Consider the following 26,435-nt stretch of genomic DNA (forward strand, 5'->3'; position numbering starts at 1 on the left):
GGAGGGCTGCGTGCTCCAACTCTTGGGTGAGAGGAGGCCCAAGTGGTGGGGAAGGTGACCCTCAGGGATGCAAACAGCAGCGCAAATCCCTCCTGGGAGCAGAGCGAGCAGCCGAGCAGGTTGGTCCGGGGCGGAGGAGCGGAGGCTGCCCTTTGCCCACCGCGGCGGCCGGCGGCCCATGTGGCAGTGGACTTTGGCAGCAACGCCCGGGGAGCGGAAGAAGGGCCCCGGCGGCCTCCGAGCAGGTGTGTGCGGCTGCCGCGGGGGGCGGACGGCGGTGGGAACCCCTGGCCAAAAATTAGGGGGGGCCCTCGGTGGGGCCAAAATGATGGGTGTCCAGATGTTTGTGCCTGGGGGCTATTTAGGGCAAGGATTTAACCCTGATTTCACCTAGAAGGGACACAAATTGAGCCGCCTCTGTTCAGACCTGAGTGTGTCATCTGTCACTCCCCACCCCTCCCCGAAATGATGCCAAAATGCCTTAAACTCTGAGTGTGAGAGGGGTGACAAGTGGTTCAGACAGCATCTGGCCATCTGCCCATGTCAGGGAGGTTCGTGAGCCTTTGTGGGGGTGGTTTGGGTACCGATGCTGCAAGAGGAGATGTGGGGGGTTTGAGGGTGGCATCCCCCCCTGGCAGCTGGGGCTTCACCCATGTGTTGCCCTGGGCTCTCCTTAGGGTTTCCTCTTCTGCGTGGGACAGTTATAAGTAAATCTGGTGTCCGCTTGAACTGCTGTATTCTTGCTGGAGCTGACAGGCAGGAGGAAATCCCTGTTTCCACCCCATCTCATAGCTCACATGAGCAAAGCTCCATTTCTTCCTGCCTCTGTTCCTACTTGTTTCTTTGAGAATAACTCTCCTTGTCCTGCTCATAGCTTTGCCAATATTCCTTCCCCTATCACGTATAAAATGAGGTTTCACCGCCTTATCACAGAGGTAAAGCTGATTTGTCACCTGCTTGGGGAGGCTGTGAGCAGTGGTGCTTTGCAAGGCTGGCTGGCAGTGCAGGAGGATGCTACCTGGATGCTACCTCTTGCTCCAGGAAGAGCTGGATGCCTGTTGCTTTCAAAAATGGACCATTTCATCATGGTGTTTTAAGGGTAGCTCCAAGTTTAGGCAAATGGGGAGGCTTTTCCTTGCTTCTGGGCATTTTGGAAAGGATGGTGGGTTTCCAGCAGGCTCCCAAAAGCAGAGCAGATGGCAACAGACTTCACAGGGGACTGCGAGGGGGATGGAAAACTGTTGATCAAATGCACTGTGGTTTATTTCATTGCTTGCAGACCACTAAAGCTGTTTGGAACTTAACCCCCACTCCCACCTCAAAACCGGAGAGGCTCTCGCTGGCAAGCTTGTGATGGACCCCCGGGGCCCGGCCCGGCCACCCCAGCCCCAGGAGAAACAGGCAGCCTGGGGGCCGTGGGGAGAGGCACACCATGGCCCCCCACCGCAGCCCAGGCGGCAGCTCCTCCGTGCGGGGCCCCCGCCTCGGCCCGGCTCCTGGGACGGGAGCCACCTCCCCGGCCTCCTCTGGGATGAGGGCCACCACCCCCGGAGGGACGCCCGCAGACCGGCTTCCCGGGCTGAGTACTACGAAAGCAGCTACCCCAACAGGCCATACTCCAGGTGAGAGCTGCCTCACTTTGCAATGCTCACACTGAGCCCCCTCCTTGTAAATCCTTTTAAAATAGGATTTGACCACTTCACCACTCTCGTGGGATTGCAACACGGGTGCTGTCCTGGTCATGGCACAAAATGGTGAGCAGCCACCAGCTGCAGGCTCAGAGAGGCAGTGCGTGATTAGGCGATGTCCAGCTATCAAAGCAGCCGGCGATTTCTATTTTTAAGGCTGCATAGCAGTTGCGGCTCTGATTTCTTCTTACAGCTGTGACTTCTGTGGTTGCCATTTTACAGGCTTCATTTTGGTCCTGAGGTGCATTTTTCTTGAAGGTTTGATTAAATGCAGTTCTCTTTTACCAAGTGCAAGGTGAACAATAAAAATACAAATGTTAATATAGGAGCAAAAGGGAGCTTGCAAGCTCAGCTGCTGAAACAGCGGAGGGTGGAAAGATAAAATGTGGGCTAGAGGATGCTCTTGGTGCTGAGAAAGAGCTTCGAGCACTCCAGCAAATATGGGTTGATTTGCCTGAGTTATTGCCCTCTGCGAGTTATGGTGTGGATACGCAGGGTTTTATGCTGAGGTTGTGCGATGCTCACACCGGGAAGGGGGTGGTTGCATGGGGCTGACCAAATTGCGAAGGGTTAAGGTATGTGAGTAATGAGTGGGTGGCTTAGGCTGGGGCTGGGTTCCGGTGCAGGGGGAGACCTGCTGAGCTATGCAGTGGACACGGCAGCTCCAGAGCTTGGCAGAGAAAGCGCTTTTGGAGGACCTATCCTAAAACGTGGGTGAAAGTTGATCACCATGACAAGTTCACACCATCGAGCTGAAACTGGGCATCTCCTGAACTGCAGTGCACAGCTTTCTCGTAGATGGGGATGGGAAAGTATCCAAACCTCCTGCTGCTCCTTCCAGGTGTGATGCTGGCCCAGTTTCTGGCGCTGCTGCTGAGCGGGGCACCTGGGCAGGGGACCTGGCTTCATTTCCATCACCCTTTCTGCCTCCAAAGCTCCCACCCGGGGCATGGGTCTAACCCTAGATGTGGTCCAGAACCTGCAGCGATGCCCTTTCTTTCTCAGATTAAGTATGTCATGTTGCGTTTCAGGCAAGAATATGAAGACCCCCACCGGCAGTATCCAGCAGCCAGCTACGGGGATGACTACACCTACCAAAGCCACCAGTGGCAGCCGGTGGCCTGGCAGGATGGCAGAGGTACAGGCTTATCCTCTGGGTCTGGGGGTGGAGGCAACTTGCTTGCAGGAGAAGAGGCGATGCTTTCTCCAGGATACGTTCTTCTCCCAGGACTTTCTCCTGCCCACATTCCTGGGCTGTCGGTGCTGTTCTACCCATGCAGCACTGCCCTCAGTTTGCATTTGGGAAATGTGAGCAGGAACTAGGTGCACCCAAGGGAATGTTTGATCTTGATCTCCATGGCTAAAACCTGTGCCATTCCCAGTTCCAGGCTGAACTTGATGCTGATGGTGCTGTGTGACCAGGGTGGCCGGGGCCTCATTTTTGCTGTTTCTGGAGTTGCTGGGCTGAAGAAAAGGGGAGAGAGCAAAGAGGAAAGGACATCAGTGCTGTGTTGGCAAACATGTACAGGGCTTTATCATACCTCCAATGTGTCGGGCTAATTTGGAAGCAAATGGGGTGTGCATGGCAAATTGCCTGACTCATTGCTTTTCTTCTGCAACTTCATTATGGCTTGTTGCTCCGGAGGGGCAATGCTAAATCTTGATTCTCTCTCTAGACCTGAGACAGGGAGAGCCTTATGGCAAGAGTACCAATTACCGGGACCAGCACTACTACAGGGGTTACCATCCCAACCTGGCCACAACGCCCCTGGGGCAGGGCAGGTAAGGGTGGGGAGTCTGGGCATCACCTGGTGCAACCATCTGCTGCAAAATTAGTGGGTTTGTGGCTGGTCCCAAAATCTCTGACCTTCAGGGTGTCTCCTTTTGCTCCTGTCTGCAGGACACAGACCTACAACTCCTACGAGGAGAGCTACATCTCGGCTGCCAGGAGGGAGTGGGCAGGGGGAGAAACCCTCAGCAGTGAATCGGGGGAGGCCAGTGGCCAGTCCCAAGAGGTAACCTCAAGATGGGCAGGGGTTGGAGGACAAAGGGCTTGGGGATCTCCCAGAGATTTTGGGAGCAATCCATGTGACCCTCCTCCAGCTGGGAAGGAGGCTGAGGAGAAAAGGGCTGCTTTGCCATGTTGCACTCAGTGCTTAACAGTCTCTGGGGATTATTATAGTGGGTTATTAGTATTTATGAACTCTCCATCTGCTGGGCTGTCGTTCTCCCAGGCATGGGGCTGTACACCACTCCCACCAGGGTCAAGAGCAGGACAGAAATCCAGGCTTGGTGGGATGCTCTTCTGCATCATCCCTAGGTAGCAGAAAGCTGTGTGTCATTGTCAGCTCTGCCAAGTCCTGCTCCATCACACTTGTGTCCTGATCCCTGTGTTTTTCCAAGAGCAAATTAAAAGATCAAATCAAAGCTGCTGTGGTGGTTTTGCTCCTGGGCAATGCTTTTTTGGGTTCTCAAGCCCTGTCTGCTGGCTGTGTTGAGGAGTCTGTGCTAGGGCTAAGAAAGCTGTTGGGCTAGAGCAGTGGCTGATGTAAATTATTTTAGAAGCCATTGGGTGTGACCAGGGTATGTGCCATGATGAACCTAAGATGCTGAAGAGTGTGAGCTGCTCAGATGGGAATCGGCTGTGCTGTGCTTCTCCTGCTGGGCACTTTCACGGAGCAGTAGAGCCTGTCCCACTGCCCTGGGAACAGAAAAGCAGCAGTGTCCCTAGTTTCTCAGCCACGTTTGTGTTTTCTCCCTTCCTTGCAGCCCCCGGGCCAGCCCAGCCTGCTCCTGCAGTACCGCGAGTCGGGGCTCAGCTCCAGCAGCGCCGAGCTCAGCCAGTACATCCGTGACAGTGCCGACAACTACGACCCCATGTTTTCAGGGACCTGGAGCCCAGCACAAGCAGGTGAGGTGTGATGGGACCCTGGCCCCCCTGACAAGGGGGCGGATCAAGGAATTAAATGGCTGGTGTTAAGAGATTTGCTGTCTTGCAGCTTGATCCTTCCCTGGAGGAGGCTGTGCAGGTGCAAGCCATGACTGGGGGACCACGGGGTGGGTGCATGGTCCGGCAGCTCTCCCCTGGTAGGTGCAGGGGCTGCCATGCATGCCTTCTGCTTTAGGGGACAGTTCTTGCATGGGGGGAGTCAGTGGAGGATTACTTAATTTAGGAGGCCAGGTTGGGACCTGGTCACATCCTCCATAGTGGAGGTGGTGTGGGGTCAGGGTGAGGGGACTCACGGTGGCCTGTGTGTCGTTGCAGGGGGGCCCTTGGTATCCACCCTGGCCCCAGTGGTACCCCTCAAGTTCTCGCTGCCGCACATGGCGGTGTGCTTTGGAGCCAGAGGCCAGCTGGTGATGGTGTGTCCCTACCGCCCTGCTGAGGGGCAGCTAGCCCACGTCGAGCTACACAGCCTGGAGGTATGCCACAGCCCGGCAGCCCAGACCACCCTAGGTCCCCTTGCTGGAATGGCTCCTTTTGCCCCAAGGGATGCAAACACCGTTCATCACCCCAACAGCCTCGTCAGCAGCCTTCCTGTCCCCTTCTGCCATCTTACCTCCAGCCCATGTGGACTCTTGAGTCTGCATTGTGCTAACCTGTTGCCTGGGAGTTGCTTTCAGCCTTCGGGCCCCGCATCCTGCTCCTTCAGCTCCATACCCTTGTCATTTGTGACCTGTTCACAGTGATCCCTTCTGATAGGGGCAGATGTGGTCCATACCTCTCTGAAGGACAACGCTGCTCACCTTTCTGAGGTGCTCCAATACAGACGCCCTATCCATCCCCTGAGTCTACCACAGCGTTTCAGTCTCTTATTTTTGGCTCCCAAAGGAGGCAGATGCCATATCAACAGGCATTTCTTTCCTGGACCTTAGCATTGAGGTCCATGTGATGGTTTAGGGTCTATGCGCTGGGGTTACCTTAAGACAGCACAGAGAATGGGTTCACTAGTGCTGTTGAACCCTTGGGCAAGGTACTGACTTTCAGCTAGCCCAGCTGGGGCTGACCTGATTGCTGGAGTCCAGCCACTGAATTTGCTCTTGTTTTTTAGGTAATCCTTCGTGATACGAAAGAGCTGGAGGAGCTACAGGCCTTCCCGGGGCCCCTGGCCAGGTATGCTGCACCAGCAGGTCCAGGAGCTGTGTCCTCCTGGCTGTGCTGGCATGGCTGGCCTGGGACCACCTCTCCTTTGAGAGGAGACGTGAGCTCAAGGCAGACTTTAGGTCCCCGTGGTTTTGATATATCTGGAAAGGCCAAGTCTAGGTTCAGATTGGGAGCCCAGCCCCTTTGCTGCGGTGTATGTTGGATGGATTGTGGGAGATGGTTTTTTTGAATATTCATAGGGTGTGGGCTCAGTGTGGTTTGTATGTCTGACCTTATTTTGTACTCATGTCCCAGAAGACTGATTTTTGGGAGATTTCTTTGGATGTCTGAAGCTCTGGGTCAACCTGTGGTTTAGCTTTTCCTAAGGTTTTTGTCCCCTGAGACTGTTGAGCACAGCAGGGTCAGACGCAGTACGCATCTTCATCCAGCGTGAGCCTGGGGATAAATCATGGCGTATTGCATCATGTTGTCTCTGTATCATACTGGTTACACCAGTGTGTCTTCTGGTCACTCATAACCAAAGCGGGGAGAGAAAAGGAGTATGTAGAAGGAGGAAAACAACTTACTGAGGAAAACCATTTACTGAGCAAAAGAGCTGCTTACCCAGAAGCTGGGTAGAAGACCTGGAGGTTACCACTTGTGCCAAAGGGGATGTTGGGAATCTCCATATGATAAGTTGGTGTGATTGAGTCAGGATCAGCATCTCCATCCCCAGTCCTTCTCCCCTGGCTGATCTTGTGTCTCAGCCACCCTTTCTTTCAAACCATCTGATTATTTTATTGTAAGACAGCAGTTCTGCCTGGCTTGCACATAGCTTAAAGGTTTCTGCTTCTGTTTCAGACCCAAAGGGTTTATGTGGTCACAAGCGTGTCTCTCTCCCTGCGCTATGCCAGTTAAATAAAGATACTGCCTGTATGTGTGCCTGCTCCTGCAGCCTCGTACATCCACAGCTGTAACAGCAGCACAGCAAAGCAAAACTGATGTTCTTTGGAGATGGATGGATGAAAATATTATCAGGAGGGCAGAGAGAGGGTTTGAAATGCACTCCATCCCTGAAACAGAAATCTGCAGAGTCGTAATCATGATAAAATTTAAGCATTTTTGAGTTTGGTGTGGGCAATGTGGTATGTGATCATTGGCACTGAGGATCTTCTCCACCTCTCACTTTGAATCTTTGGTATCCCCATCAGTGAACCTGGGGACACTTTGAGTCTGAATGATGTCCTAGATTGCTTTGCCTTGGGTTTCTTTTGATGCCTTTCTTTGCTGCTGTAGGGAAGATCTGCACAAGGTGGATGTGATGACATTTTGCCAGCAAAAAATAGCCACGAGCTGTGATCTCTCAACACAGAGAGGAAGAGATTCATCTCTTCTCTGGAAACTCCTGGTCCTCCTCTGCCGGCAGAATGGGGTAGGTGTCCCATGGAAGGGGCTGACCCCTTGATCTTAGAAGTGAGACAAGTTATATGCCCCTTAAGTGCCTCTTGATCCAGTTGCTATTTTCAGGGGGGGGTATACCTTAAAAGCATCCCATTCCCATAGTACTATCAATCAGTTTGATACTGCCTGGATATTTAGAGCAAACCCTTCTCCATGATTGCTTTTCACCCTTGTGAACTACCAACAACCCAATGCTGTAACAGCTGTGAAAGGGACTGGTGCCACCTTCGTCAAGGAGCCAGCACTTATGCTTAAAAGGGGGTTATTCCCTTAACCTAATGAAATCCACCCAATCTAATTTGTGGCTGCTTGTTGGAAGCAGAAGAATAAGATCTTCAGAGCAAGTGCTCTGAAGGTCTTGCTAGCTAGGCTGAATCCTTTGCCCTCCAAAACTGCATGCTGGTGGCCAAGTCTGGTCTTGCTGGGGGGATGTGCTAGGATGAGGATACAAGTATAAAGGTGTCAGACTGGAAGTGTTGTCAGCCTTTGCTCATGGGGCAGCCTCCATGGGCCTCGCTCCTCCTCTTTCCTTTTGCAGTCCATGGTGGGCTCAGACACAGCTGAGCTGCTGATGCAAGACTGTAGGCGCCGGGAGAAGTACAAGAGGCAAAACCCTGCGGCAAACCTGATCGGCCTGACGGATGATGAGTGGATGTCGTGTCAGCCGGGGACACTGGACCTCATCACAGGGGAGGTCCCTCCTGTTGTGCAGACGCAGGCACAGATAGTGGAGAAGTTCACCAAGCTCCTCTACTATGGCAGGAAGAAAGTAAGTGGTGAGCAAGATCCAGGACACAGGGCCGACATTTTTTCTTGGCCCCCTTGGCCTCTTCAGGCAGGTTTTAAAGGGAAGAGTGGTCAAGAGGTGCTTTGTAGTTGTGGGATCAACCCTTCAAGTTGTGTTTGTACAACAGGGCTTATGGCAATGATTTTCCACCACTGGGAATTGGGATGGGGCCCCAAGTGAAGACAAGGACAAGATGCAGAGACTTTTACCAGCACCGCGGGTTTCGTTGCAGCTATGTGATCTCAAGGGATACCAAGGGAGACAGGAGGGCTGGATGCAGAGAAGCTTGGGTGCCCAGGCTGGGATCCCACAGTGGTGGCATTGAGAGCTAAGAGGCAGCACGGACCTGAAAATCCAGGAAAGAAAATATTCCTATGAAGGTCCCAGTTCTTGTCATTGTGCAAGGTAGAAAGATAAAGGGGCCTCTGCAAACATTGAAAACTTTTTTGGAGGATATTAGTTAAAGCCAGAGCAGTTATTGGGGCTCTTCTCTGAGCTGGGTGAGCAGAGCGTCCCCTGGCAGTGGAGGAGGGTAGGGAAACAGAATTAGTGCAAACCCTTTTTCTTCTCCACCTTGGCTGCAGGATGCTCTGGTCTGGGCCATGAGAAACCAGCTGTGGGGCCATGCCCTCTTCCTCTCCAGCAAGATGGACCCTCGGACCTACAGCTGGGTGCTCAGCGGGTAAGTTGGAGAAGTTAAAGCAAGGTACGATGCTCTGTGACTGGCCTTGCCAAGCCTGTTATCCCTTCAGGTGCCCTCGGCCCCAGTGCACTGAAAAAAGAGGATTGATTTCAGCTGGACCCTTTCAGAGGGGGCAAGGGGGAGAGGGGGCATCCATCTGGATGGGCATGAGTTCTTTGGGCTTCCTGATGGACAGGAGAAACCAAGTGGGGGCTGGAAAGCAGAAGGAAAACCATCCCCTGGAGATGCGGGGTGGATTTGGCTTTGCTCTTGCTGCCCTAGCAAAGGCAGCATCAGGGTAGGGGGAGCTGAGCCATCTTCACTCTGATCCAGCCTGGTCTGAGCTGTTTATCCCACTCGTATGAATGTTTTCTGGTGGAATTAATGTACTTAGTCTGGATTGGGTTGATCCCTTCAGGGAGAGTTAAGCAGAAATTTTCTGTTTTGAGCAACCTGAATCCTTTTAAGGAGGTTTTATCCAGCGTTGTCCTGGAGACTTGCCTGCTCTGGAGGTAATTCAGATCATCAGCCTGGTGGGCTGACAATCCTTTCTGCCTTCTCCGGGAAGGCCCTCAGGACACTGCTTTCCTGGGGCATTTGGGACATGCCCTTGGAGGTGAATGAGGGTTTGGGGTCCTGGCACGGCAGCCCTCTCTCTGCTGTCTCCTCACAGGTTCACCAGCACGCTGGCCACCAATGACCCCCTGCAGACCCTCTTCCAGCTCATGTCAGGAAGGATTCCTCAGGCAGCGCTGGTCCGTAAGCAAGAGGCTGGCCTTGGCATGTGTAGCTCTGTGCTGTCACCTGCCTGTGACACCTACCTTGTGGTGACCATCTCTGCTCACCTTCGCTCTCCTCTTGTCTCCCTCCAGTGCTGTGGGGATGCCACGTGGGGAGACTGGAGGCCCCACCTGGCCGTGATGTTGTCCAACAAGGTTGGAGACATGGAGCTGAACCACCGAGCCATCATCACCATGGGAGACACTTTGGGTGAGCCAAGGCCATTGTGAATAGTTAGTTCCCACTGTCTTGTAATAGTGGGTGGACACCTGCAGTGTCACTGTGTGTGCCCACGCTGGCATGGATGTTCATTGGTGCTGAGATGGGGTATGCATATTTGTACCCAGGGAGCTGCAGTGCCTCTGCGGTGGCAGGGATGAGGCATTGATGGATCCCGCTGCCCTTCGTGCTGGCAGATGAGTCAGGCTCAGGCACATCCGTTAGCTGCTCTTTTGGAGACACTTGAAGCAGCTGGACCCAGGGAGGGCATATGTAACTGCAGGGACTGAGACTTGCTCCTGGTGGCGGGAACTCCAGGGGGCTTCATGCCAACAATGGCACCCTGCAGAGTTGAAGCTGGAGCTGGACCTTGCTCAGGCTCCCCTGGTCCTACCACTGAACAGAAACCCCCTCCTAGATACAGAAAACAGCAAACGAGGAAAACAGACAAAAAACAGAAGGGGGGGATCAGGGTCTGCATGGACAGGGAAGAAAAGTGGGGCGATTTGGTTTGTGTTTTCATGTGAGCTTGGGGGCCTCTAAAGCAATGTTGACCACGCGGTGACCTCTCTCTCAGGACTAAATGTTTGTCTTTTTTCCTCCCATGCAGCTGGCAAGGGAGCAGTTGAAGCAGCTCATTTCTGCTATCTGATGGCAGATATTCCTTTCGGTTACTTCGGGGTGAAGGCAGACCGCATGGCTCTGCTGGGCAGCAGCCACCGGTGAGGAGCTCAGGAGGCGGTGCTCTTGCCAGAGTGACGTGTCCCACCTTCTCCCCATCCCCAGGATCTCACTTTTTTGCAAAAGCAATCTCCATTTGTGGGATTTTACTGCTCTAAATGTGAGCTTTGCTCTGGACCTCTCCAGCTGCAGGCTGGCACAGTGGCGGAGCTGTGAATCTGTGCGTGGGGCTGCCTGGGGAGAGAGCTCTGCTCCTGCTTGCTAAACCTGCCCTTCTCCTCTGCAGTCAGGCGTTTGCCCAGTTTGCCAGGACGGAGGTCATTCAGCGGATGGAAATCTTCGAGTACTGCCAGCAGCTACGACAGCCCAAATCCTTCCTGCTCCCCTTCCAGGTAGCAGAGATGCACAAGCACATCCGGTGCAGCAGCTCAGACCTGCCCCAAAACATGCATCCATCCCCCTGAAGCCAAGGATTCAGGCTGCTCTCCAAGGCTTGTCCCCTTGCTGGGCTTTGGAAGTGATGGGGAGGCTGCCCTGGCTGAGGGGCTCCTCCAAGGCAGGGCTTCGGGCAGGTTTTGGGGCACAGTGTGTTTGATCGGTGCTTACTCAGGTCTGGCTCCCCTCCTGCTCCCTGGGTAGTGGATAGGCTTTTCATATTGCAAATAAACACCCGGCTGCCACTGCCTCGGGTGCTGCACAAATCGGATGGATAAATGAAGATGGTGGTGGGCCTCACGACAGTATCACGGTTTGGGGATTGTGGCTGGGCTGCCCCATGGGGATGGGTGGGGTGTCCCCAAGTTGCAGGTGACCTCTGGGTGGTAAGATGCATGACCCAGGGTGCTCTGAGTCACGCTGGGATGATGTGCTAGCACCAGGGCAGAGGGGACTTGCAGGCATGAGAGTCTCCTCACTCACCTATGTCTGCTCTCCTTCCCTCTCCCAAGGTGTACAAGCTCCTCTACGCCTCTCGCCTGGCCGACTACGGGCTCCCAGTCCAGGCCTTGCAATACTGCGAGCAGATTGCCACTGCGCTCCTGGGCCAGGATCCAGCCAGCCACCCTGTCCTAGCCCAGCAAGTGATGAAGGTGAGTCTCGTACCCCTCTGCATCCTTGGCAGGGTGGTACCCATTCAGGACCCAGTGTGTTGGGAAGCATCCTCGGGGTTTCCCCACGGCTGGGGGCGCTTGACAGCTCTGAGCAGCCCCCTCAGGGTTTGCTGCCTGGCATGTGCTGAGCATGGCAAAGCCAACACCTCCGCAGGGTCTCTAATACTCACAGATTTAGGGTAGAAAACAAAGGAATTGTGTTGACTGCCAAGCAGGAGCAGAGTTATTTGGAAGCAAAGCATGTTTTCTATTCTGGAGGGGCTTTTTGAACTTCTAAATGGAACAGGCTTAAGAAGCTGAAGTGTGAGTGTTTGACATTTCCCCTCCAGCACATCATCCCACGGTTGCATTTACCTGCTGGGGGCTCTTTTGAGGTGACAGTGAGCAGGAGCGTGTCCCAGCTTGTAGCCCCAAGCCCAGCTCCTCCACTTCATGAGCAGGGTGCTGGGGCAGGGAGGGGAGAAGCAAAGTGTCCCAGGTCCCCCATGCAGGTTGGGCTCTCAGGAGAGCGGGTCTGCCCACTCCACGCGCATCACCGGGGCAGTGCCGAGGTTGCTCGAAGCCTTCCTCCGTTGGGAAGGGGGCAAAAGCTGCGGTGCTGTGGGATGAGGGGCAGCAGGGATGCCTGTCTGAAGCAGGTGCTGTAGAAATTGCCCAAAACTCGGCTGGTGCAGCCCCCCCACCCCATCGTTGAAACCTATTTACTGTCTAACAGCCTCTCAGATCTACTGTTCTGCTGGGGATAATGCTTCTCCTGGGAGAAAACACTTTCATCTGCAAAACTAGTGCATGCATAGACACTCTTGTCTTTGATGTTTTAGACTGTGTTACAAATTATGATACACATTAGTGTTTGATTAAGGCTTCCCCTCTTTTGAAGCTGGGGACGATATACAACCAGGTGCTGGTTCATTAATATTGGATCAAAGTGCACATTAGCTTTTGGATTAAACATTCCCCCCGTTTAGGAGTAATCATGCTTATAATTTCCTCTTTCCTGCAATTGATTTAGGATGAACACGTGTGTTTGCAAAGAGATGGGATGGTAGTGCAAGCTCCTGGCTGGGTTACTCTGCTTGTTGTGGCTGGCCCCTGTCCCGAGCCGGGCTCTGGCTGCGTAGGTTGTGTCTCACTGTAACCTCCTGGAGGTGGGAAGTGTATTTTGTGCTGGGTTAGACTATTTTGAACACTTTTGGGAATAGGAAGAAACAGCTGATGTGGGCTGGTGCGGTGGTGGGTGGGGATGGCGGAGACCTATGTGTGAATTTTGGGGTTGTCCTATGCAGGGACAGGAGTTGGACTCGATGGTCCTTGTGGGTCCCTTCCAACTCAGGACATTCTATGATTCTATGACCTGTGTGGCTGTGGAGGGTGGCTGAGCTGCAAAGTCATTTCTGGGTGGCTTTTGGTGGCCCTTGATGATGCAGCCTTGTAGCAAAGCATGGAAGATAAATGAGCATGAAGGAGCTGGGAGGGAGCTTGATAAATTTCCAAGAAGTGGGTCGATACCAGGAAGAGAAAATTCAGTAAAGGCTCGGATGAAGAGCAGTGCTATGGGTGAGCGTCATCTCCCCTCATCCACCTGTCTTAAAACTGGACCCTTGTCTAAGCAATTTGTCCAAACTGATTTAGCTCTGCAGGGAGCCCTCCATCGCACCCTGGGCCAGTAGGTTGGGTCACCCCAGAAAAGCCTCGTGCTCCATTAGCAGCGGCTGGAGCCCTGTGTCATTGAGACGGCTGCAACCAGGGAGGCATGGGCTCCTCTCTTCCAGGAGAAATTAAACACACAGCAGCAATACTGCAGAGAGGGACCTGGGGGAGATAGTGGAGCATGGAAAAAATACCAAGCAGCAACATAGCAGTATGCTGTTGCAAAAAAGGAAAAAAAAAATCCAATGTTATAATGTTATTCTGGGCTGTGAGAGCAAGAACGGCATGTGTGAGACAAGGAGGTGATAATCCCCCCGTGCTTGGGTCTCGGGGGTCTTGACTGGGGCACTGTGCCCTGTTCAGGATGCTGTACTTGGAGTCAGGGCCAAATTGGAGCAAGTGCAGAACTGAAGAGCAGGGGTGATAAGAGATTGAGGGGAAAATTACCTCCAAAGGACTTGGGGTTATTTCTTTCCAGGCAAGACATGCTGGGGGAGGAAGGGGTATGGGGGATGTGATAACAGCTCTCCGGCACGCAGGAGGCTGCTTTTCATGGGATGGTGCCTGACTGTCCCCACAGCTTCTGCAGGAGCAGGAATTGAGAGGCTTAATTTGCAGCAGGGAAGATTTTCACTTAGATATTAAGAAAAAACTGTTTAGCTCTAAGGACATTAAGCATCAGGACAGGCCTGGGAATCTGTGAAATCTTCTCTTTGGAGATTTGTAAGTGCAAATCAGACAAACATAGGCTTCATGGGCTGGTGTGAGCACACAGGATTTTCTCGAGCATCGGCAGATGGATCAGGTAACCTCAGAGTGTCCCTCCCAGCCCTGTATTTTTCTGTGTGGTTATTAGTGATGGTAATGCTTGTTGCAAAGCTGGGTGAGGAAACGGCTGGGTGAGCCCTTAGCTCAAACCCTACTGGCTCCCATCCACCCCCGTGGGGCAGGTGCAGCGCTGGTGCACAGCCCTTGGAGCTGGGCTGTTCCCAGAGCTCCTGCTGGGGTGTCCTGAAAACCCACTGGTGCCCAGGGCTGGCTATCAAGTGGGATTAAAGGTGCTCGTTTACCTCAGAGGAGAAGAGGATGGTAATAGTTATCTGCCTTCCTGATGTGAAGAGCATCTTTGGCATCGGTACTTTGACATCTCTGTGGAGATGGCTGAGATAGCCCTGCTGGGAGGCTCTCTGCAGTGCACAGGATGGGCCAGCACCTCTCCGCAGCAATGCAGGAGAGGGAATAAATCTCACACAAGAGTCTGGTGTTACTTTAACCCCCATATTATGAAGAATTGCAGCTCTGGTGCTGTTTTTCCCCGGGCTTGTGTGCCCAGCCACGTGCAATTGCTGCGAGGGTTGGTTTCTTCCCCGCGGAGCTGATGTGTGACGAGCCCTGTTGCCCTCCTGGCTCTGCAGCTAGCAGAGCGGCTAAAGCTCTCCGACCCGCTGCTCCTGGAGATGCCGGAACAGGACCAGACGCTGGAGCCTGACTGGCTGGTACAGCTCCGAGCCTGCTGCCAGGAGTGGGAGGTAAGGAGGAGTGGGGATGCAGGGGGGCAGCTGGTTTGCGTTGTAGTTTGTCTGCAGAAGCATCTTCCTCCTCTGTCCTGAATCCAAGGGGACAGGTATGGAGGTTCGAAGGCCATTGTTATCCGGGTGCCTTTCCCCTTGGCTTATGAGCTCAGAGATGTGGTCTCTGCTGTCGGACCTGCAGCTTCAGAAGGAGCAGGGGGGTTGCAACACCCAAGGGTGCGAGCAGTGAAGGCTGCAGAGCATCTCACAGGGCAAAATGCTACTTGTCTTGGCTCAAGGAGGGCAGTCAGGGGCTGGTGGGCGAATGATGATCTCTTGTAGTGAGGATATTGCAGAGGACACTGGTGGGGCATCACCTTGCAGACATGTGCTCTCGGGTCTCTTAACTGTGGTCCAGTCCTTGGATTAAAGCTCTTTGTTCAGATTTCATGTCCGCTTTTGGTTTTGTGCCCTTTTCTGTCACCAGTTTCTCCTCCTGCCTGCTCTCAGCAGGGCAGCAGTGCTGCAGCCTCCTTCACTTGCTGGGAAAGCTGTGACTGTGCTGGTATGGGTCGCAGCCTGGGGTGGGTTGTGAGCCCCAGACCCATGAGCACCATGCTTTCCTTTACATTGGTTTCATGTCTTCCTTAGTCTTTGCCCCATGCCATCCCTTTTTCCATCTGTTTTATCATGTTTTCCTTCTGAGTCCTTGCAGGTGGAAGACAACCTCCCTCCAGAGGTGGCACCCACTCAGCCAGAGGTCTCCTGGGCTAATGCGTCGATGGCAGGTAAAGAAAACAAAGCAGCAGGTTGCAGTCACCGCGGCGGGCTTGTCTGCAGGTGGAGTTGTGCTGCCACGGGCTGGGAGGCAGCTCCCTGCTCCCCAGAGCATTTCTCAGCAGCTGCTCCTTGCTCCTTTTACATTCCCCAGAGCTCAAAATTTTGCTCCTGCCTGGATACATCCCTCTGGCATGGGGCTGCTGGGGATGGGCTGCAAACAGAAGGGCTGATGCTTGTGCCCTCCATATGAAGGCTGAGTAACTGGGCCTAATTACCACAGCTGCAGGAGTCCCTGTGGGCACTGTGGGAGGAGAAGGGTCACCGGGGGGTGGGCGGCTGGACGAAGCATGTGCCTCTGGCTGAGCCTCGGGGGAGACAGCCCCGTTCCCAGGCAGTCCTCCCAGCAGGCAAACTGTAGCTGAACTAAGGGGATTTCACACTTGCAAAGCAAAAGATTTGGGAAGGAGCTCGTCCCTCTGCGTGCCAGGCTGTAGCATGCCTGTTGGTGAAGCCCCAGCATTTCCCCTTCCCCGCTGCCTCTTTCATCCCTTTGCTTTGCCTCTCGGTGACCCCAAGAGTCCCCTCCAGTGACAGACCACCCAGAGGGTCAAGAGACATCAAAATGAGGGACGCGAGCCTCCCCTGGGTGGCTGTCAAGGGAAGGGCTGGAGAGCTTTCCGTTCCTAGCTGGGCAGTGTGTCCAGCGGCATGTCCCATCGCAGAGAAGTCGGGGCTGGTGACCCAACGGCATTGCTTCACAGCCACCTCCACCAGCAGGACACCCGGCACAGCCCGCTGCTGCTCAGACCTAGCTTTCTGCTGGGAACGCCAGCACCGATGGGTGGAGAATAAAGGCTGGTGCGGACGGGATAAAATATGACACATTCCTCCAAGTCGTTTCTTCCTATCAGCTTTCCCTGCTGCTGCCAAATTCCTTTTCAAAGAGCTCTCCCAGGCAGTAAAAAGGATCATCAATCCTGATTGCCTTCTGCTGCTATCAGGGCTGAGGCTATGATCATCCTTCCCTGGAAAAAATTCACAGGTGTGATGGGATGGCTTCTCTGAGTGGCCAGGTCTGCTTCATGTGGTCTCTGCAGCTTGCCTTCCCAATACTTGGCCTTTTGTTCATTGAGAAAGCCATCCAGAGTCACCATCTGAGGGACCTGCATGGAGAGAAAGCTGGCTTGCTGCTGAATTCATCCACGTTGGAAAGACAAAGCCCAAATCAAGGTGCCAAGCTGGGATCCATGTGGTCACAGCAACCTCCCTCTCCATCCTTACAGCCCGGGCTGTCCTCCCTGACTTTTTCCAGCTGAGCTTGCCGGGCTGCGTGGAGTTGAGCATCCGTCCTCCTCCCTGTGGGTCTCAAGCATCTCCAGGCTGTGTGGGAGCAGCTTGTGGGTGTGAAGCCAACCCTGAGCAGGCTGGAGGCGATGCTGGCAGGCAAAGCAAAGGGTTTTGTAGCACCGCATCCAAGAGGTGCCACAGTCTGTCCCCAGGCTCAGACCCACGGGGTCTGGGTCCTGCCCAGCTGTGTCTCATGGTGATGGGAGAGAAACTTCCCAGTGCCCAGCACGTTTCTGGCTGGAGGCTGCAGAGCTGGAACAAGCCGGACATGCACCTTGGACCAACAGCAGCGTGCTGCCGGCACTGTGTCTAACATCAGACAGAGCAATGTATGTCTGTGTATTAAATAAAACAAACCCCACTTGTTCAACCTGCTTTCCAAACGAAAAAAAAAAAACAACCCTGCATAAATCTGCCTAAAGCAAGAAACTCATCCGTGGGCACTCCTGTGGAGCAGGAATGAAGGCTTGCGGCGAATCTTCTTTCCTGCTCGGGGTGTACAGCAGGAGTGAAAGAAAAGCCTGCTGGAGGCCCCGGCTCCTTTGAACTGCTGGGCGCATGCTGCTCGTGCTTGGTGTCTTTGCTACCATAGCATTCTCCTTCCAAGGTCGTTTGCAACCTCAGGCATGTTCCCGGGAAGTTTCCCCCCTGTCTTTCACAGCCCACCTTCCTTGAAGCCTCTGAAAGGTCCCCGCTGCTGTGCCATGCCCTACCTCCTCCCTCGCCTGTGCGTGCTTCCCGGGGTCCCTCCTCAGCCCCCTGGCTCCCGCTGATGTATAATGGAAAAGGGGAGAATTCTGTGCAACAACCCAATGAAATTATAAACACTGGAGTAAACTCCTGAGGTGTGGGTTGGGTTTTGTTTTTTTTTTTTTTCCAGATGGAGAGCCTGGCCACGAGCTTCCACAGAGTGAAGGCTACCAGTATGATCAGTGGTACCAGCCCATGCCACCCCAGGGACCCAGCTCCCATGAGGACGTGTCTCTCCAGCCCTCGGCACCTGCTCAGGTCGCAGCATCACCACTGCTTGGTATTCAGCAAGAGCTGCAGCCCACCACGCTTGGCCAAGGGATGGCCGCCCCTCCAGGAGGGGATTTTGCTGAGTCCCCTCTGCAGGTGGTGCCACCAGCAGGTAGGTGCTCCAGCCTTGTTTCTCTGCAAAAACGCCTGACCCCAGTTAGCAGCAGTGGGATGGGGTGTCCCTCGGGGAACTGTGATCCCCTATGGAATGCGTGTCACTTCAAACGTTACTCCCTGCCAGCGCTGCCTTCACCCAGTGCCTGGTTTCCCTTCAACCTTGCCCAGACGTGGACCCACGCTTGCCCCGGTGCCGTGCATGCAAACTGTGTCCACCAGCGCTGGCTGCTCTGGGTGGGCAGGTCTTCATTTTTGGCCAGCCTTGCCCAAAGCAGCAAGGGAGGGCAGCCACGGGTTGGTGGCAGTGCTGCCGCTTCCCTGCCAGATGGGAAAACCAGCTTCACATCCAGCAGCGCAAGGCAGGTTTTTGAGATGCACCGGTGCAGCCTTGTGGCTGTCTCCCTCCCTAGTGCTGGCGACGACAGGGACAGGGTCCAGAATGGTCTTTTGCATCTCTTGGGGGGACGTCTTGGCCACGTGGCCTTGCTTTGGGGTGGGATGATGGAAGCACTGAAAATACCTCTGATTGATAGACATGGCAGGAGCTTCTCGGCCCAGACCCTGACTGTGTCCTTCCCTCTGCTCCACAGGAGAAGCTGGGGAGCCCCAGGGCACCTCGCTGTCCCCTGGAGGGGTGCAGCCATCCCTCCCAGCAGAGCAGGTGAGTCAGAGGAGACTATCCCATTGGGGGCCCTGGGGGGACTTGGGACTCGCTGGCGCATCCTTCCAAGCACTTAACTTGCACGGAAACCTCCCATTATGGTGCCACCTGTCCCCTCAGGGACCTGACAGGCTAGGGTAGCCATCTCCAGCCTCCTACCTCTGGGACCATGGGCTGCCCACTGCACCCCGCTGTCGGTGCTCTCCCTCCCCACCTGCTCTGTAAGGGATGTGGGGGTCCCAGGGGACACTCTCCATTAAGGCTGGCACGGAGGAGTCCCAGGGACGCTCTGATCATGCTTGGGGTGGCTCCTCTGGGAACACCAAGTAGCAGTTCCAATCTCCAATGCCAGGAGGAGTTAAAGGCAAGGGCTCGGACCATCTCGGAGTGCTCCACCGTCTCTTTGGAAGATGACAGCCAGCCTTCCTCGGAGAGCACAGACGAAGATGCTGCCAAAGAGCCGGCACCAGCAGAGGCGGTGAAGCCGGGTGAGGATAAGGTGAGCATGCCAGAGCTGATCTGAAGCCTTGTGCTCTGAGCTTGCCCGGCCCCAGTGCCCGCCGTGCCTGTCCTGACCTGGGCAGAACGGTGCCTGCTCCTGGCCAGTGCGGGGGACATCTGGGTGGCCATGGCATCCTCCCCTTCCCGCCCATTTCCCTTGACTGTGACAATGTCTATTTCCCAGAGCTCCGGATTCAGGTGGTTTGGCTGGTTTCGGTCGAAGCCCACCAAGGAAACATCTCCCAAAGCCGCATCTGAGACTGCCCCAGGCTCCCCCACGCTGGGACCGCAGGTAGGGGGCGAAAGGCTGTCCTGTCCCCGGGTGACAGCCAGGGTTACAGCCATGGGGACAGGTGACACATCTCCCCCTTCACCCACTATTTCTCCCTCTGTCCTCATGCAGGTGGCTGGGCCATGCACAGCTCTTCGTGGCCATAGCCTCTGTGTGTGGGGACAGACCAGGACTGGGAGCACTTTTAGCCTGGAAGTGAATCCTTGATTAATAATAATTGTAAATTTATAAAGCTTCTTTGATCCAGGAGGTCCTCTGAGCACTTGGCAAACTCTGCAGGCATCGCTTGCCCTCTGCCAGAGCGGAAAGCGGCAGCTGTGAGCGGCACTTCTCAGGCAGATTTTGGGAGCTGAAGGGAAGGAAAACTTCTTTAATTGGAAGCACAGCAGAGGGGGAGAAGCAGCCATGTGTGGTTATCCCAGTCCTGGCCGAGTCCTCAGGGCGTCACATCCCTGACCGCAGGCCGACGGTGGGCTTGGAGGCAGATGTTGGAGCGAGATCCTTCCCTGGAAGTTTCCTCCTGGTTGAGAATGACCTACAGTCCTGGAGCAGGAAATTTTGGGATAACCTTCCAAAACGAGCAGGAGATGAGGAACAGAGGGGGACCCACAGACCCTGGAGGCCCCTTACACTGTACACAGGCTTGATGTCCAGCCTCCAGCCTCATTTTGAGCTCTCCGGGCGATTTAGCTTTGTGACAGAGGTTGCTTGCCCTGACCCTGTAGCTCCCCCTTAGCTTGGGTGCCTGTAGCTCTTGGGGTACCTCTCCAGCGGTACCCCGAAAGTGTGGTGTGGTATCTGGTGCGGAGGTCTTCTCACCGTGCAAGGAGCTTCTGCTCTGAACGGGTGGATGTGGTTTCAGGAACGAACGTCGCCATCCCCACTCGAGGCTCCTCTCGCAGCTGGGACAAGCCCTTGGGCTCAGCCTCCCTCCGGAAATGCTGGTAAATGCTATTTCCCCTCACCCCTCTCCCTGTCAGCTTTTTTGAAGCTGCTGCTCTTAATTTTAAGGGGGTTTTTTGGGGGGGTTTTTTTTGGTTGCATGCCTCAGGAGGAATGCAAGGTGAAAATACCTTTCCTGTTAGTCCAGTGTCCATTGAGATGAAAGGCTCCTGGGATGCAGATGGTGGGGAGTCAACAGGAGAGCAGGTGAGGAGAGGAGGGAGGTGTGTTTGTCTGTGACCGGGGGGGTGGGGTGGGGTGTCTGAAATTGGAGGGTGGCTGTTAAGTTTCTTTCCCTTCACTCCTTCCAGACCAGCTCCCACAAATCTCCCCCACTGGTGGGGACGGTCCCCCTCTTCAACCCTCTCCAGGTCTCTCAGGTGAGAGCATCCTCCTGGGGTGTTGCTGGATAGGGCTGGGGGTTGGCTCCTGGCTTTTGGAGTGATGCCAGGTTGCCTGCAACCTGCTATGGGCAGGGGGATATAGGGGATAGCAGCCTTGGGTGTAAGAGTTTGACGTTCGTAAGAAAATAAATTGGGGGAGGACAGCAATGGGGGGCTGTGATGGAGGAGGAAAATGGCGGGGGGATGCTTGTGGCTGCATCCTGAGGGACAGCGAGTCCGCATTTTTGGGGTACAACCCTCCCTTACACCACCTCTCTCTGTCTGCTTCCCAGCTCGCCACCGCTGCCGCCTCTCGACCCAACCAACCCAGGCTGCTTTCCCAGCGCCGCTACCCCAACCCTCTGTGAGCCAAGAGGGGTGGGGAGGGGGCAGCAGAAATCAACAGCGGTGACCCTTTATGTTTTTTTAAGCAAAATGGTGTTATGTGATTATTTTGAAGGGGGTGGCAGAGGTTGGGCCCGTGGCCCCGGACGACTCTCCCACAGGTTTTGTGGGTGTTGGGGGGTTTAAGGTTGTAAATATTTGGGGGGGGGGGGGTGTAAAAAGGGTGTCCGGGGGAGAGTAGTCTGAATTGGGTTGTAGGGCACTGCCCCACCTCACCCATTGGACTCAACCATCGCCGGCCGTGAGTCTGTCTCAAAGCACCGCGGGGCCACGAGCATCCGCCGGGGTCGAACGTTGGGGGGGCCGTTAAACCGTCCCCATCGCCAACCGGCTACGGCTTCTCCTGCCCGGGCCGGCCCTGGCGTTCGCGGCGCCCCCCCTTGCTGGTGGCTCACCCGCCCCGTCGCGGGCGGGGCTCTGCTGGAGCCGCGGAGCCGGCCCTTCCCTCAGACCTTCCCCGAGGCGGGGCCTGGGTGACGCGCACCCCGTGCGTGGCCTCGGCGGTGAGCTTCCCCCGGACGCACCCCCAACGGCCCCCGCCTCTATATAAATACTCGCTTCTCTCTCGACTTCTAGGTCAGGGCGAGCGGCCGGCGCTACCCAGGGTGCACTGCGCTGCATGCTAATTTGGAACCGCCCCGTCGGGGTGGTGCCCGCCCGCTGTGGAAGGGAAAGCGCGGCTCGGCGCCTGAGGGCCGCCTGCCGCCCCGCACCGACTGGGCTGCGGGACCCGGGCCCACTCGTCACGGGCTGTGGGGTCAAGACCTGTTTGTGACACACTGTGGGGCCAAAACCTGCCTGTGACAGGCTGTGGGGCTGGAGCCCACTCGTGATGGGCTGTGGAGCCGAGACCTGCAGGCTGTGGGGCTGGGGCCCACTCGTGACAGGCCGTTGGGCCGAAACCTGCCTGTTGCAGGCTGTGGGGCTGGGGCCCACTCGTGATGGGCTGTGGGGCCAAGGCCCGCTTGTGGGGCTGGGACTCACTCATGATGGGCTGTGGGGCCAAAATGTACAGGCTGTGGGGTTGGGGCTGACTCGTGACAGGCTGTGGGGCTGGGGCCCACTCATGATGGGCTGTGGAGCCAAGACCTGCAGGCTGTGTGGCTGGGGTCCACTCGTGACGTGACGCTCCGCCCCATGTGCTCTGAGCAGGCCTGGGGAGGTGCAGCGAGGGCGGAGGCGGTGGGTGAGCCTGCAGCCCTTGGCGAGGGCAGCCTGGGCTGAGCTCAGGGCTGCCAGGGGAGCCTGGGGCCATGCAGCCCTGCAGAGGAGCACCTGGGGAGCCCTTATCCCTCACCACCGCTGTCCCATAAGCACAAGGTGATGGGTGAGAGTAGTGGCGGGGGGGACTTATAGTCAGTGTGGGGTTGGCTGTGCAGGGGAATGCAGGTGGCTTATTTTAAAACACGCCCAGAAATGCGAGCCTCCTTAGCGTTCGGGTTGTTTTGCTTTACTGGCTGGGCAGAATCGCCCTGAGCGCTGCTCACCGGCCTCTCCCTCCTTCCAGGGCTGGATGCCTCCGGGTTTGGCTTGCAGAGCTTTGCAGGTGGAAGCAACTGGCTGAGCCCGAGATGCTGTGCTGGGGTGAGTCTGGCTGATTGCAGCACGCAATTCTAGCAGATATCCTGGGGCTGGAGCTCCTAATCTTGGCATACTTCTGTCTCTCTCAGTGTGGGGAGGGGGACCCCCAGGCTGCACTGGGGCTGCAGCCCTCCTAGGTGTCCTCACAGCTCTGTGTGCTGTAGGCCCTGTGTCCGTGCACCGTTCTGTCCCTCTGTCCCAGCTGCAGGATGCTTTGGGCAGCAGTGCTTGTGCGGCAGCTCTTTGTGGGGTCGATATGTTGCTACCCTGGTCTTGTAAGGGCTATTTGCTGTTCTCTAGTCTTTTGAGTTGATTTAAATGGCATGAGCAGCACGCAAAGCTCTCACCTTGGGCCTTAAATGCCCTGCTTTTCTGAGATCGAACACGGTCTGTCCTGGTTATTGGGCAATCTCTTTTTTGGAGGAAAATGGTAAACACAGGCAAATTCTTGTATAAGCTTGCAGGTCTGGCAAATACTTTCAGAAATAAACCTTGTGGTTTTAGGGTGACTTCAGAATTTTAGTTTCTGACTCCACTCTTGATCCCCCTGAAGTTGTAAGGAGTCAGGTAGCAAAGTTTTTCTGAAGTAGAGCGTGCTGCAAATCCCCTTAGGAGAGGCAGCTCAGTGCACAGCCATGCATGTTGGGGGTACAGGGGTTTCCATGCTTGTATGTGGCCTGTTGCACTGTTTATAGTCTCAGTACCATGGGGATATAGAGATCAAGAGCCATGAAAGAGTTAAGAGACTGAATCTGCCGTGTCCGGTGCGCACTTGATGCACGAGTTGGGTGTCAGGCTTCGATAAAGGAGCTAAAAAAAGGAGAGGCTGTGGGCGATGTTGGTGGCTTCTCACAGCAGGGAGGGTGGCTTGGTCTGGGTGAGATGTGATCTTCCGTTAGCTTCTTTCCGTGGAAATGTAGAGGTAGGGCAGCTGTCTGCTTGGACTAGGAGGGCTGGAGGAACTTGTTTTTTCTGTGCAGCTTTGGGTGTTTCAGAGGAGGTGAATATCCTGGGGAAACTGGGTGCCTGGGAAGTTTGCCCGTGAGTTGCTTTCTTGTGGCCTCCCGGTGAACTTGAGGTAAACTGGGACTAAGACTCCCTTTTCCTTCCCCATGCTCTCCTGAGAGCACTGGGAATGCATTAACCTGATGCTAATTGTTACTCTGAGTGATAGCAGCAATTAGGGTCTGTAATCTGAGATCAAGTCTCTGCTACCTTGAGCATTGTAACGGCTGCCTGGGGGACCTCTCTGCTAAATACCCTGAGCTGGGATGCTTTGAGGAAGCCCTGGGATGCTCCTAAATGCTACCAGCTTGTAGAGGGAGGTGAGTGTTCCCACTGAGCTGGGCTAACTGTGCCCAAAACACCGTGATTTATTTCAGAGTTACACACCTGATCTGCTGGTGAGACGTTGCTTCCTCGCTTCCCCGCCACACAGCAGCATCCCGCTGCCCAGCCTCTCCTGGGCAGGGTGGCCGAGAGGAGGCACTGCCTTGCTCAGCTTGCAGTTCGGGCATCTGCTTCCCAGATGCTTTCAGTCTCATGTGGGTCCTGCCGGGTGCGGCAAGGCCACGCTCATTTAGAACTGTTATTTATTAGAAGAAGTGCTGGGTGATGACCCTGTCTCTGTCCCTTCAGCTCCTGGTGACATCTGTGACACAGCTGGTCTTAACAGGTCACTCATTTCCCTCCGCTTAATGATCTGCTGTAGAAAGCAAGCTTTCATTGCTTGCTCGAGTGTCAATGGAACATGAATATTAATGAAACCTCGGTGGTCCTGTGGCGCTAACTGTCACGGCCGCGGAGGGCTCATTTGGAGCTGCCGGGCAGTGCGGGGAGCTCCGTGATGGAGCGATAATAAAGTGTTTGTGAACTCTGCTCTGAGGTGCTGCTCAGGACTTTGAACTTGCAGGCTCCTGGCACAGCAGCGTGAGACTGGCTTGGCATTTTCTAAAGCAGGCTCTTGCTCAGCAGCGTGAGCATTAGCAGAGAAGGGACTCATGGGGACACTTTGGATGCTGCCGGTACGGGAGAGTTTGGTTGCAACTTCAGGTGGCAAACGGTATGGTTAATGGAACCTAGTGTCCTCTGAGGCCCCGAGCTGGGATTGGGGTGAGGGTGGTTGCAACACAACAGCTATTAAAATGGCCCCATTTGGCTGCTGGTACCAGCTGGGAGTCACCATAAGGAGTGGGATGACTGCTGTTATATATATATGCGAGGGAAGAGCACAATTTTGAGTCTGCGGGAAGCAGGCTTTTGCTGCGTTAATCCAGGCAAGTCCCTTCCAGCTTCTGCTACTCTGTGGAAAAGTCAGGGTAACAACTGAGGTCTTGTAAATAAAACAGTTGTCTTTGGAAAAATGAGGCTTTTTACATACTAATCTGGAATGTATTACACAGGCAGCGCACTGTGCCTTTTTACAGGGCATGTTTAGTACCTGTGCTTGAATGGCAGCAAAATTGCTCCCCAAAAGATTGTCTTGGAGAGAGAACCCCAGGTCCAGGTCTCTTGCTCTGAACCCTTATGTGTCTCCTGAAATGAGAGCCCAGAGTCAAGCTGTGTGGGGTAGATGGTTGGTGACTCTTATTTTCTTATCTGTGGAGAAGAATCTGCTTCATTCCTGGAGTAAAGCAGACCTGACTCACCCTGCTTTCTCTTAGAGCAATTTCTTCTTCCCCTCCAACCTGGCCATAGAGATCGCAGGGGCCTTTCTGCAGGGATTTCTGCTGGATCAGGGCCTTAGGATTTTGGCAGTGTCTGGTTATAGTAATGGACATCTTCCCGTTGTATACCAGTCCCTGCAGAAATTGCCTCATTGCTGACCGGGTTTTTGCAACCTGCTGTATTGCTGTGCATCCTCTTGCTACACAGAAGGACTGTTCCAACTCCTCTGATCAAAAGGAGCATTACCTTTCCTGCAGATCCTACCAGGTGTGGAACAGCTGAGCTCATTTAAGTTTAAAAAAATGGTGGGTGTTGTCTGTGTTGTCTCCAAGCTATGGCCGTTGCGGGCTGCAATGTCTTAGCAGCGTAGAAAGTCTGCCTGCATTCTGTGAAGTTGCTCGCCTCTTTCATTTAACACCCAAGGATGAAGTGCAAAGGTGGGAGCCGATGGCTGTGTGTTAACTGTTATCACAGTGTCCAGCAACCTCATTCAAACTGGCTTCCTTTTACAGTACGTGAGGTATGAGCAGATCAGAAGGCTGGTCCTTCCCTCCTGCTCCCCAAAAACTTGTGGAAGAGCCTGGCTGGTGCAGGAGCATTATGTGCCTGGGGAGCTGGCAATCAGTTCTGTGACCTGGTTAGCATGACCTGGGAGGGCTGTGGCAGAAGTAAGAGGAAAAAGAACATTTGTGGTGGTAGGAAGACTAAGGAGCTGCCTTTAGGAATGGTGCAGGATGGTTTCATACCTCCTCATCTTTACTCAGAAGCATTGGAGATCCTTAGCCCCCTAACTATGGCAGGAAAGACTGACCTACAAAATCCTCTCTGAGCCTGTGCCCACCAGTGTTTCTGGAGTATAATCCACGTGAGTAAGAAGCAGGAGGGGCTGCTCTACCTGCAAGCCCTGAGGGACCTATGCCACTGCTCTTGGAGATTTAAAGTTCTGAATATTACCTCGAGGATGTGGATTATATTCATGGAGGGGGAAAAAAGCAAAAAAAGTTGTTAGAAGCCTTTGGCAGTATAGGGTAAAAGCGTCACCTTTCTTGACATGTTTGTCTTGAGCGGAGATTGTATCTAGTGGTAG

At 54.6% G+C, this 26,435-nt stretch overlaps 1 protein-coding gene and 1 non-coding gene across 2 annotated transcripts; one reads left to right on the top strand and one right to left on the bottom strand.

Moving 5' to 3' along the window:
• The first annotated feature begins 211 nt into the window (after positions 1–211).
• SEC16B (SEC16 homolog B, endoplasmic reticulum export factor) lies at positions 212–21,063 on the top strand. The gene is made up of 26 exons (XM_087732648.1): positions 212–245; positions 1,280–1,622; positions 2,720–2,826; positions 3,365–3,470; positions 3,589–3,703; positions 4,458–4,599; positions 4,954–5,111; positions 5,741–5,802; positions 7,069–7,204; positions 7,772–8,002; positions 8,605–8,702; positions 9,376–9,457; positions 9,575–9,692; positions 10,312–10,423; positions 10,669–10,774; positions 11,330–11,470; positions 14,557–14,670; positions 15,368–15,440; positions 17,660–17,911; positions 18,507–18,577; positions 18,930–19,076; positions 19,263–19,370; positions 20,233–20,314; positions 20,422–20,519; positions 20,600–20,692; positions 20,989–21,063. Exons 2-26 carry the CDS (start codon positions 1,354–1,356, stop codon positions 21,061–21,063), a joined length of 3,096 nt encoding a protein of 1,031 aa, XP_087588774.1. The 5' UTR covers positions 212–245; positions 1,280–1,353.
• Positions 21,064–21,266: 203 nt separating this feature from the next.
• LOC148052199 (Nuclear RNase P) lies at positions 21,267–21,619 on the bottom strand. The gene has a single exon (XR_015699359.1).
• Positions 21,620–26,435: the final 4,816 nt, after the last annotated feature.

This window comes from Nipponia nippon, unplaced genomic scaffold, assembly GCF_047370975.1.
Source record: "Nipponia nippon isolate SJK-2023a ecotype South Korea unplaced genomic scaffold, ASM4737097v1 scaffold_5, whole genome shotgun sequence".
NCBI lineage: Eukaryota > Metazoa > Chordata > Aves > Pelecaniformes > Threskiornithidae > Nipponia > Nipponia nippon.

Excerpts from the sequence above, each read along its gene's own strand:
- SEC16B (XM_087732648.1), top strand. The coding sequence starts at position 1,354 with ATGGACCCCCGGGGCCCGGCCCGGCCACCCCAGCCCCAGGAGAAACAG. Across the intron at positions 19,371-20,232 it reads CCCCCACGCTGGGACCGCAG|GAACGAACGTCGCCATCCCC; the intron begins GTAGGGGGCGAA and ends ATGTGGTTTCAG. Across the intron at positions 20,315-20,421 it reads GCCTCCCTCCGGAAATGCTG|GAGGAATGCAAGGTGAAAAT; the intron begins GTAAATGCTATT and ends TGCATGCCTCAG.